General features: G+C 39.9%; 1 protein-coding gene across 1 annotated transcript in view; it reads right to left on the reverse strand.

Moving 5' to 3' along the window:
* Window positions 1-13,252, reverse strand: part of frmd4ba (FERM domain containing 4Ba) — a 51,486-nt gene that overhangs the window by 17,913 nt on the left and 20,321 nt on the right. The window contains exons 9-12 of the mRNA XM_037679139.1: window positions 8,347-8,430; window positions 2,755-2,820; window positions 2,274-2,331; window positions 1,846-1,932 (exon numbers count right to left, since the gene is read on the reverse strand). Coding sequence (XP_037535067.1) covers window positions 1,846-1,932; window positions 2,274-2,331; window positions 2,755-2,820; window positions 8,347-8,430 — 295 coding nt within the window. The remainder of the gene's footprint in view (window positions 1-1,845; window positions 1,933-2,273; window positions 2,332-2,754; window positions 2,821-8,346; window positions 8,431-13,252) is intronic.

Below are 13,252 nucleotides of genomic sequence, written 5' to 3' on the forward strand. Positions count from 1 at the left end.
ATTTCTAGATTTTATATATATATATATATATATAAAATCTAGAAATGTTTTAGAAGCACCCATCGTTAGTTTCTGTTAAAGTCTCTGTTATTGGCTGTAAACTGACTCCATGAGTTTGAAATTGTTCCTGATATGTATAATGGGGAAAGACCTGTGCAGGTGGAAGTTATTCCCTTACTTAAGGGTAACATCACCGGGTATTGCTCAGCTTTGCCTTGCTATGCTTAGCTTAGATTTGTTTAGCATAGCATTGTGTCATGTGGGTTACCATTCTCCTGTACTCTTTTTGTTGGGGTGGAGACAGGACTTCTAAAAGCGTTAGCAGACGTAAAGTTACCAGAGCTCAATTTAGCTAATTGGTCTGTTAACGGTTTGGTGTCTAAAGTTAATGAAAATGCTAATCTGTTAAACTAAAAGTTAGTTCTGCTATTAGCGGATTAGCAGAACCATGTCCACCACTGATTATGTTTAACAATATAAAAACTACAAAAAACAAACTGTATTGTCAACTGACCTCTCACTTTCATTACTAAATTCAGGCACTCCCATCAAACACAAATAACTGTTTTGAATTGATTGACCAATTGTGCTCTTTTTAAAATCCCAAAACACAAATTACTATAGTGAAAGCAGCATGTTGACAGGGGTTGGTCAGAGGGTTATGAGGAATTTCTGAATCTGAATACAGGCAATGTGAGCCGACACAGAATGCAGTATACATGTTACAAAAATACAGAGGTCTCATTTAAACACAGACTGAAAGAAAGTAAACACCTTCAATTATCAGCATAAGTAGCAAAACATATAATTTAAACTCTAAACCGGTTTTATAAAACAGGAAACTCTTAACTATTATGAAGCTCTTGTGTGATTGTCATCACGCTGAGCTGAGGAGTTAGAAATGGCACAGTTTGGTTCTAATGAACAGGTCCAGCATCCCAACATTTTCCAAACCAAGTCCAAACATGCACCCTGCCTACAGTGGGCTGAGGGCCAAGCTCATCCTAAAACTCTGCAGCTTCCCATGGAGCACCATAATTACACCTCCACAAGGAGAGCTGTGGAGAGACCTGCTGTGCCTGTTCCCATTAAGACCCCGGTATTCTGTGCAACAGCACAATCTGCTATGTCAACAGGTTCCTGCCTCATAACAACAGACACATGAGACTAATGAAAGAGGCCAGAGAGAAACACTCAACTGGGAAGTGATAAAATATCACAAGAAAACAAAGACATCAGCTACTGCATGGAACTAAAAAAAAGGCAACAAGAGTTGTTGTTTTTCTTTTGGCTACTCCCTTATTCACTGGTTGCCACAGGAAACCTGCATGAAAGATTTGACAATTGGTTTTACCCTTCCCCATGCAAGCTGGGCTCGAACTGGCAGCCTCGAGATTACATGGCTGCGGCACTTAGCCATGAGTCATCACATAAACTTTTATTTAAAAATGGCTCCACATTAATATTTTTTGAAACTGCAATTTAAAAAGAGCAAGTTAAGTAGTTGTATAATTGTTGTCTGCTTTGCTAACTTGATCTTTACTTTATACAGTATGCTGTTATACTTAACAGCCTTGAATGTGCTGAGTACACAGTGATGCACAACAATATTTGTCTCCATCTGTGTTCCTCTTTCTTCTGGCATGAGAACCAGGACCATATTTACACCAGTTTAGAGCACTGATGGATCATTAACCTGCTAACCCAAAGTGTTGGGATAACAGCCTTGTTGTTAATTGTACATTTAAGCAGTTCAGAGGTGTTTGTCAAGTAATTTGACTTGGTATTAAATTATTTACGACATTTCAAATGAAAATAGGGCTCTTTGAGGTAAAAACAACCTACCTTTCTAGGTTTCAGCTTATCCTGCAAATCGTACTGGCCGATTCCTTTATAGCTGACTCCCAGCCACCATGGTATTCCTTGCTTGTCCTGCAAAAAAACACACAAAGAGCCCAGCACAAATCATTGGAAGGTTTATCGGTGGGAGCTTCAATGCTGTGACCTCATTTAGATCACAAGACAAAAATAAACCAAATGGTACATTAAAAACTCTACACTTGACTCACCAAGATATTCTAACAATTATCATTTCAAACATCTAGATTTCATAAGAATTTTCTAACATTCATTAAACTATTCTCCTACAACACAACAATTATTTTTTATTCAATGGCTATAAAAATATTTACTTATCAAGCATAAAATAAGTGACTTTGACATGGGTCTGTTAAAAGGTTAAGCTACTGTATGTGTGAGGGCAATGCAGTTACCTTCACAGGGTAATAATGGACTCCATATGTGGGCAGGGATTTCACCAGGGCCAGATACCTTCAATGAAAGAAGAACAGGTCACACTTCATCACTGTCAGCAGATGACTGTAACAACTGACAGAGAGGGATTTAAGCTGCAGCCACTGAGAGGCCACAGTCATTGCAGGGGCAAGCTGATCGATTTGTTTCAGGGCTGTGACAGAGGGAGGGAGGAGTCCATTGATCAGTTCAAGGGCACAAATTGTGTTCCTGGGAAAAACTCGGTGGAGGACTTACAGCCTTCCACAGCTGGCAGGCTGCCTACTACAGGAGCATCTCTTCAATTAACAACCCATTCTGGCAGGGTGACAGCTACCTCTTACAGCATCAGTCATCACAGAGCAGACAGTTAAAGACCTGATGCAGACTCCAAAGAAAGACGCAACAAAAAACAGGAAGTTATTTCCTGTTTAGTCCAAATAATTATTTTTGAAAACTTACTGCACAATAGCTTGTCCTCTGGTCAGTCCTTTCAGTTTCTTGTAATGCTCAATCACTTTGTCCTCACTGTGGATGGAAGGATAAAATATTTAATGAAAAATCAATCAAGTGTAACGCGTCATTACTGCTGAGGAACTGTGTGAGAGAGCTCTTTCTTTGACACACAATCTGCCTGCTCATGCAGAAAACACAGTCTGGCCCACTGGGCTGCTGATAACTTTCATCTACCAACCATGCAAGCGCCTCCCCATTCACTTCCCACTGCAATAATTTCTTAATGGTACAGTGACGAGCCAGTGCATCCAAACAGACGTAAAGATGGAGACAGATGTATGGTGATGTAGTCAATCATGCTTCGTACACCTGTAATTTTAATTAGGATGTTGAACTGATTTATCTCTTAAAAGAGTCAGCAGAAGCCTCAAATTAAAAAGTACAGACTGGAGGTGCAGACAATCATCTGCAGTCAGCACCTCCCAGTGTCCTCAAAAAGCTAATAAGTAAATGCAATTAACAAAATCCACTTTAGTAGTCAGTCCATTAGGAGAGGAACTCATTATACGAGTGACAGGGCTGTAAGCACCTTAGCACCTCTGAAAATGACAGCCTTGTGTGTAGAAAATTTTACTGATACCAGAGACCTGACAGCTGAGTCATGCACAGATATTCCAGGGTGATCTGATTCACCCCCAAAGATAAGTTATTTTTATTTATCAAGATCAATAACAAGGCTTATCAGTGGAATGAATCAGATCTTTTTTTTTTACAAACTAAAATCAAGAGAGGAGGACCACAATATCTTGTGTATTAATGATATCTTTTTACTCTTTTTTTCCTGTAAGAGTCCGCACTTGTGAGTAAAGTACAGCTGAGTATAATATAATAACTGCTGAATAATTTCAGCAGTTGACGATTCCTGAAATTATGTTATATGATGGGAAAAAGTCTTCAACTAGACCCTGCAGATGGTAATTAGATGTTGTTGATACCATTCCAGCAATGTGTTACCAGGATTATTTGATAATAATCCTGATCAAAACCTGAGCTGACGCTCTCAGTACTTTGTAATAAGAGTTGTGACACTGAATGAACTCGGGCTGTCTACAGGGCTACTTGGGAACAAACCAAACCTCTCCTTACCCAGTCACAGTTCATGTAGGGCTGTGAAACAATACAGTAATTTCCAAACTATAAGCTGCTACTTTTTTTCACAGGCTTTGAATCGTATAGCAACTTTTGCTAAAGTCTGTCAGTGGACCCTGACAGCGGAGCAGGGTAAAAAAAATCCTGTCACCAACGGGTTTTGAAAGGCTGGACTGCTGTGTGACAGAAGACAGCACAAGCTTGCACAGGAGGAAGATGAAGATAGTGATCAATGACTACCTGGTAGGTTACTGTATTTTTTTTTAACCCAGCCGTGTTACAGGTAGGGGTGTAACAATCCATCGATTTAAATCGATATATCGATTAATTATTCAATTATATTGTGGCAAAACTATAACATCGATTCATATCTTCATCTTTAAAATACGCTTTTATTTTGAAATTTCCAAGGCACATCTGTGTCACCATTTCCATGCGCGGCTGTGCTCTGCGGTCGCCTCAGCAACATGGCAGACAAACACAAGATAAAGAAATTCACTCTCCTGCTGGATTTAAATCAACACTGTGGAAATATTTTGGATTCCAACAGAAGGACGGCTCAACAGACAAAACTCATGCCGTATGCAACAGGTGCCAGTGGGAGTTCAAATACTCGGGGAAACAACAAATTTGTCCGTTCACCTGAAGAAGAAACACGACATTGATAGCCATGTTATGTAAGATCAATATATATTTTTGTTTCTTTATAACTGAAAGGTAGTCAAGACACTTTTAAGTTAACTGGTTTAAAAAAATGCACTTAAACATGAGAAATGTGAGACTATATTGAACAGGTAATTTATTTTTATTTTTTCATTAATTAAGAAAAAAAGTTTTTTATTTAAATGCCTGGTGCCTGTAATAACAGAAATAAAATTGTTAAACCATAATTGAATTTAGGGGTGCACCGATTTCAATTTTCAGGCCGATCACCGATCACCGATTTTTTGAAAGTCTGAACTGCCGATTCCGATTTTGGCCGATACAGATTTTTTTTTTATAAGCAACAGTGTCAGGTGTTACAAGATCACAATGCACCTTCAATTTACCAATCTTATTTTATTGTAAAACATACCCTTGAAAAATACCCTAGAAACAATACAAACTTGTTGTTTTAACTTGTCATGAGGTAGTATTCTGAAATATAAATGAAGTTTACACAATTTTTGTTAAAACTATAAAATTAACTAAAAAAAAAAATGTTCAGTTCCTTCAACTCTTTCACTTGTTACATTTAAAAAAAAACAACTTAAAAAGATAATGCAACAAGTGTAACATTTTCAAGTCAGTGGGTAATAAGAACTAACACTGGCACAGGTAAGTTAGTTCTCACAGACTTATTCCAGTCACTTTCATTAGTGGCAGGTTTTTCTTGATGAACAAAAGCATTTCTGCTTTGTCACCAGACAGGCAACTTCTTTTCTCATCTACTACATGTCCAGCCAAGCTAAACAGGCGCTCGCTTTCAACGCTTGTGCATGGGGCAGAGAGATAGGTTCGGGCAAGTAGAGCAAGATGAGGGAAACGATTTTCATTGATCTTCCAGTAGACCAATGGGTCCTGGCTCCTTTCGACAGGAACCTCAGATAGGTAGTTCTGTACCTGCATAGCTGAAGGGCTGGCCAGCTGTTGCTCCTGTTCAATGTTCTCCTTCAAGATTTCGTCGTGAGCTGCAAACAGTAGACTACGTCTTTTGGCTGCAGGTTCATCTATATCAGGAGGTCCCACTTCAGAGGATGTTCCTGCAGCAGGTGTGCATCTGGTCTCCCCCTCTGCAAGTTTGGTCAAAAGGAGCAGTTTCACGTCATCTTTCACCTCTGCTGAGAAGTAGCGATTCTTGTACCTTGTTTTGCATAAACAAAGAAAGAGGGGTCAATCATTGTGTTTTGTATACATTAACAGTTTTTATGACTTGCATGTAAATAAAGAAATGCATTTCAATCAATAAAGTTTTATTTTTAATTTAATTTAAATGTTTGTTGAAATATAGTAGTAGGCTAAAAGTAATTATGGCTAAAATAGAATGTTAATAGTTACTTGCCTTGGATCCAGAACAGTGGCCAAGCTGTACAGGGGCTCATGCTCAATGTTGCTGAATCTTCTCACAACAGCCTCCAGCAACGTAGCTTTGGCTGTACCCACGCCACGGTCTGTGCTCGCTTGCCTCTCCAAAATCCGCTTGAGTGCAGTGATGGCTGGGATGACATCTGCTGCTGTAGCTGTTGATGAGCTAATCTCCTTTGTGAGTTCCTCAAAAGGTGCAAGAATGGTGAGCACATTGTCCAGTAGCTCCCACTGGTGTGCTGTGAGTGTGGCTGGTAACTCATGCTCAGCAGCATACACGCCAATAGCACGTCTCTGCTCCAACAGCGACTGCAGCATGTAGACTGTGCTGCTCCACCTTGTTGAAACGTCTTGCTGTAATCGTTTCCTGGGTTGACCTAACTGTGTCTGTATGTCATAAAGTCGGGAATAGGCAAGTGATGAATGCTTAAAATGTCCAACAATTCTCCTTCCTGTTGCCACCATGTCTGTGATGCTGCGCTGCGCCAGCTGTCCCTCATTTACAACCAGTTGCAGTGTGTGTGCCAGGCAGGGTAAACTTTTCAGGTTGATATCATCCAGCGCTTTGGCCATATTACGAGCATTATCCCGTAAAACAACGTGAAGTCTTCCATTATCGATTTCCCAGTGATTCAGCATCGCCTTAAACTCTGCTGATAAATTGGCCGCAGTGTGAGACCCCGCCATTTCTTTACAGTTTAAGAGTACTTGATGACGTTCGAACTGTTCGTCAATCCACTGTGCAGTAAAACTTAACATGGACATTAAACTTACATCAGAAGTCCAGATGTCTGTTGTAAAGCTGAGCGTATTTGTATTAGCTTTTAGCAGGCTGCGGGTGTCTCTCGAAACTTGGCTGAACAACTCCGGTAATGCAACATCAGAAAAATATTTCCGACTCGGCATATTATATCGTGGGCACACGTGCTGCATCAAGCTTCTAAAACCTTTGTCCTCAACGACTGAAAATGGCTGGTCGTCTAATGCCATGAACTCCATCACTTTCCTCGTGGTAGCTTTGCTCTTTTCGTTGCTCATAAAAGCCAACAGCGACCCACCGACTGCCTCTTTGTTAGCGCTAGCTTTAGCATTAGCCTTAGCTTGGTTGCTCTCTTCAAACATTGCATACTTGGCGGCGTGGTGATTTCTTAAATGGCGAACGAGGTTTGTTGTATTAAAGGTTTTGGTGGTGGCTCCACCACGACTTACTTCGGCTTTACACGAATTGCAAATTGCGATCTTTGGCTCATTTTCTTTTACAGCGTAGAACTTCCAAACCGACGACATGGCTGCTCCGAGTGACCTGCGTGTGAGCTCTCACAGTGGAGCAAAAGGGGACAGCAGCTGATTTTCAGACCTTTCCGGAGGCAGATAAGATCGGTGGATAAAATCGGCTTCTCTTTTAAAGATCGGCCGATCGCCGATCTCCCCAAATTAAGGAAATCGGGGCCGATCGATCGGCCGGCCGATTTATCGGTGCACCCCTAATTGAATTGTTTTTGTAAATGTATTTATATGTAAATGAGATGGGCATTTGATATCGCGATATATCGAGCGAGGACTTGTGAATCGAAAATAATCAAAATCGTATCATGACAGACTTTGTGATATCGAGAAACATCGTATCGTCATACAAACAAATCAATATAATATCGTATCGTGGTAAAGCTGGTGATTTACACCCCCCTAGTTACAGGCAATGTTCAGAACTTTTTTTTTCCCTGTATGTGTTTGTGTATGTTACTGGTATGTATTTAATTAAAAGTTTTAAAAATCATTCTGTGTAAATATCTCATATTACAACGTGGACACCTGCAGCTCATAGACAAGCGTGGCCTATTTATGTATGAAATTATTATTATTTTTTTTAATTTAGTAGCCGCGGCTTATGTACTCAATAGTCTGGACATTACGGTACCTTTTTTTAAATAAATAAATAAAATCTTATTCTGTGTACTCAATAATAATAAAAAAATCTTCAATTTATAAAACTGTATGCATTTTAAAAATGCAACTATAGTAAAAACACACAATCTACAAACAATTGTTTTTCTCCTTTATGAAGGTGCTAAATGATCTGGTTTTGGAGGTTCAGAGATTTGACTGTAGCTTTAACCTTAGCCTAATTTTAATATCGTCATTTGTACGTACTTTGATGAAAACTAAACTGCCTGATAGAATATTGAGTAATGTCTTCTTCTTAATTTGAATTGCAAATGACAAAAATCATAATGGTAAATGTACCCATCTTTCAGGAAGTGACATTAAATTCATTTTATTGTTAAAACTTCTTGACAGAAATAAACGAAATGGCTAGCAGTTTAAAATACAAACAATATAGAAATTTTTTGCTTTTCTGTGACCACTTCAGTTCAGATCTCTTACCAGTAACTGATAGATGGATGCTCCTTCAGTACTTGGGTGGGCAGAACTGGAAGCAATTTCAGGTCTGATCTGGTCGTCTCAGAACTGAGAAAAAAACCCAACAAAAAAACACCCACAAACTTTAAAATAATATGTACATGTATTCACAATTCTTGTCTTTTCCAGATCTTGTAAATTTAGTTTGATTATTTTTCCGCCTTGGCAGGAAGAGTAAAAGTAACACTCAACCAAAAATCCACTTTTAACTTATTATGGTCTGCCAGCAGATTAGTTGGTTCAAGATTTCCTGAGAGACCTCAGTCAGAGATCAGAAATATGCTGCTATAATCCTAAAATCAACGCTCCATGTGGACCATAAAGATAAATGTTGACATTAAAAAAAATCTACAGCAAAGGTCCAAAAATGTGCAGAGAACATATATTCAAGCTTTCATTGTACTGTGAATTTCTATCTTTAGGCATGACAGCAGTCACCTATATCTGAACATTTTCCAGAAAAGGTGCCGTGTCAGGAAATGTTTGTCTTTTATACACAGTGTAAAGAAAAGGGCTGCCTGCCAAGACTAAACGTGACTTTTACTCATGTCTTGCCAGATCTCATTTATAAAAAGGTACATGCAAAGCTTTTAAGTCATCGGGAGCTTTTCAAAGAGCTTTGGGAGAAATGTTTTAAAGCCATCTCCTGTTGGTTCTCTACAGAAACACTCTTCACAATTCCTGTGCATCATGAAGCAATATTTAGACTTATTTAAAAAAAAAGACTACAATATATTTATTCCTCCTCAATGTTTAAACAAACATCCTACATGATGATAAGAACAAGAACAGGTCTAGAAAATCTCTAAAGGTTTTAGTAATCTCAAGGAGACTGTGGTATCTGTACAGACAAAATGCAAATCTGCCCAGTTCTTTTTAAAAATACAATATGGGTCAATCTGTTTTAATTAGCCTTTCAAATATTGTAAAATCTGAGGTCAAATATATACTGTAAATGCATCCATCCATCCATTTTCTTTACCCGTTTATTCCATTTTGGGTCACGGGGGTCGCTGGTGCCCATGTCCAGCAATCACTGTGCGAGGGGCGGGGTACACCCTGGACGGGTCGCAAGTCCATCACAGGGCCACATAGAGACAAACGAGACAAACAAGCATTCACTCTCTCACTCACACCTAGGGACAATTTAGAGTTACCAATCAGCCTAACATGCATGTTTTTGGACTGTGGGAGGAAACCGGAGTACCCGGAGAAAACCCACGCATGCACGGAGAGAACATGCAAACTCCACCCAGAAGGCCCCTGGACCGGGGTTTGAACCAAGGACCTGCTCGCTGAGAGGCAGCAGATCTACCAGTTGCGCCACCGTGCTGCCTATACTGTAAATGTTTAAATGAAATTTTAGAGGTGCACATACCTTAAAACATATATAAAAATACAGCCCCCCCCCCCCAAAAAAGAGAAAAAATCCACGGTACATATCAGTATCTATAACATCTCTTAATGAAATGAGAATAACGAGTTACAACAACAAATAATTTTCCTTTGGAATAAATATAGTATTTTGAATTGAATTGAATTACCGGTAGGTATTGTGGCCTGAACAAATTATAAACAATCAAAAAGTGCAGATCTAACAAAGTTAAGTAAGGTTCCCTGGCCGGATTAAAATAATAAATAAAATAAAAAACTTGTTGAAACATTTCATCTTTAATCCAAAAGACTTCAGTCTGAGGAGTTGCAACAAACTCAGTTTTATAAACAGCCCCTTATCATAGTGGATCAACCAGTTTGTTGCTGACATCCATAACCAGCTGCTCACATGATCAAGGAGGACCATCAGCCTAACATTCAGTTGTTAGTGCTCTGATGGCCGCTTGCTATTCACAGAGGGCTGAGTGATACCAGCAATAACAGCATTGTAAGAGGGAGACAGTTGGACACGGAGGCCTCCACCATTGTTTAATGATGGACGGGTTCTTTTCACAAAAATGGCCTCCTTTACTCTTCTCTCAAACCAACGTTCCTCTCCATCAAGTGCGCATCCTTGATAGAGAGGAACGGCCATCAGAACACTAACAACTAGTTGTTAGGCTGATGATCCTCCTTTATCATGTAAACAGCTAGTTTTGGATGTCAACAACAAACTGCTGGGGCTATTTATAAAACGAGTCCTCCCACAGACCAAAAACATGCATGTTAGGCTGATTGGTAACTCTAAATTGTCCCTAGGTGTGAGTGAGAGAGTGAATGGTTGTTTGTCTCGTTTGTCTCTATGTGTCCCTGTGATGGATTTGCGACCTGTCCAAGGTGTACCCCGTCCCTCACATAGTGATTGCTGGACATGGGCACCAGCGACCCCCGTGACCAAAAATGGAAGAGGCGGGTAAAAGATAATGGATGGATAGATGGAGTTTACTGTAGATTAAAGCCGAAATGTTTCAACAAGATTTTTATTTTTTTTAATCTGTCCAGAGGACCTGACTTAACTTGGTTAGATTTTTCTACCTGGATTATTGAGCATGCATCAGAACAAAAAGTGCAGACCTAAAAAAAAGCAAAAAAAAAAACCAATCACATCTCCCACCCAAAGAGTGCAAATTAACAATCAAAACAGGTTAAATCATGTCCTCTGGAATTTCAAATGAACAGTCCTTCCATTTTGAGAGCAATTTGGAGTTAATGTTGAGTTTAAATACATCTCAACATATGGAGGAGTCATGCTCTGAACTGAAACCTGTACATTAGTGGGAAAGCTGGGTTTCCACCTTAGCTATGGCCACCCATAGTGTCAACATACACATGAGTCTGTATGAGGTGGATTAATGGTAAGTAACTCAAAAAATAAACCAGCAAAGTCAAAAAAAAATATACAACTACAAGTCTTCAAAATTGTTGAGAAATATCCTGATGCATGCTCAATAACCCAGGTAGAAAAATCCCTAAAAGTTCAATCTGGTCCTCTGAATATTAAAAAAAAAAAAAAAGTAGAAACGTTTTGTCTTTCATCCGAAAGACTTCCTCAGTCTGAGGTGCTGTATTCAGCTCAGTCTCTTAAATAGCACCTTCTCAGAGTGGATCAACCAGTTTGCTGCTGACAACCAAAACCAGCTGATCACATGCTCAAGAAGGACCATCAGCCTAACAATGGATCATTAGCACACTGATGGCTGTTTACTATTCACAGGGGGCTGAGTGATACTAGCAATAACAGCATTGTAAGAGGGGGACAGTTGAACCCGCAGGCCTCCTCCGTCCATCATTAAACAGGGGTGGAGGCCTCCGGGTTCAACTGCCCCCCTCTTACAATCCTGTGATTGCTAGTATCACTCAGCCCTCTGTGAATAGTAACCAGCCATCAGTGTACTAATGATCCATTGTTCGGCTGATGGTCCTTCTTGAGCATGTGATCAGCTGGTTTTGGTTGTCAGCAGCAAACTGGTCGATCCACTCTGAGAAGGTGCTATTTAAGAGACTGAGCTGAATACAGCACCTCAGACTGAGGAAGTCTTTTGGATGAAAGACGAAACGTAGCTACATTTTTTTTTGTGCTTTTTTTTGAATGTCCAGAGGACCAGATTGAACTTTTTTAGATGTTGAGAAATATATTTCTTTGATTAATGTGAAAAATCCCTCTGCTTCATTCCACACTTCTCCAGATGTTCACTGTAGATTAAAAACCACGTAAAAGCAGTTAGCTTGGGGTTTTCAGGTGGTGACAGACCATTTCTGTTACCTATGACCTCTCAGACAGGGGTCCGACTACATAAAGTTCATATAGAAGACTCATAACTAAACCAATAACAACATAAAACAACAAAACTATTAGATTATTGAACAGGATAAGGTAATGGTCATTTGACCTTAAATTAACTTCATGAACAACCATTCCACTCTTACTACAGAAAAACAGTAACATTTAACACCTTCTAATGTGGGTAGACAGAACCATGATGATCCAGTTATAAGAACCAGCTTACTGAAGAAAATCAAGAATAATCTGCTGCAAGGGCACTCCTCACCGCAGCTCCTTCTCCTTGGTTGACTGGGTTTTGATGCCACGGTACTTGTCTCCACGCTTGATGACATATTTTTTATGGGGTGCAGGGCTCTGGTGTTGTTGGGGTGATCTACTCTGCAGCCGTGCTGTTGTGTCAGCAGTCTGGAATTCATTACCACCTCTGTTATCTTTCCGCAGCACGAGGGCGATTCCTACGCCCGGTAGAGCCTAGCCCAGCTCAGCCTGCCCAGTGTGGGAGAGATAATACTCATGTGTCAGCTGTTCCACAGGGCTGAGACTTGGGGACTTTGGAGGGTGCACAATGAGAGAGCTGTGAATGAACCACTAATTACAGACCACACCTGCAAATAGAACTGTGGATGAAAACTGGGTGTAATACTCTTTCATGTGTGGGAAATTTTGAATGTGACTGGCACTCAAGTTAATTTAAAATCACATGCAGATAAAAGATAGTGGAACAAACACATGTCTGAAGCTTATATTTAAAAGTTACTGCAATTATACAAAGTACTAGCAGGAAAAAAATCCCCTAGTAGCTCTAAACTGTACGGCATAATTAAAGTCATCAATCACCAGTGATCTACATTTTCTATAATCTCTTATCAAACCCAAGAGAACAACTGCAACAAGCTGAACTCAGCTGTGGAATTTAACTGCAGGTCGTGAACGCAACAGCAATAAAGAGTGGCAAGGTAAGGCAGACAAAGACTATATTAAATACAGCACTGACTTAGCAAAGGGAATTCTTGCATGGCAGAAGTACAATGAGAAACCTGATGGTGCATTAATTCAACGCCCAGCAGGGGGTTGGCCAACACCAACACAATAATACAACTACAGTGAGGCCCCCCCCCCCCCCCAACTCACCTCGCGTCTCCCCGCACCCCA

Source organism: Nematolebias whitei, chromosome 7, assembly GCF_014905685.2.
Source record: "Nematolebias whitei isolate Nwh7 chromosome 7, NemWhi1, whole genome shotgun sequence".
Lineage (NCBI taxonomy): Eukaryota > Metazoa > Chordata > Actinopteri > Cyprinodontiformes > Rivulidae > Nematolebias > Nematolebias whitei.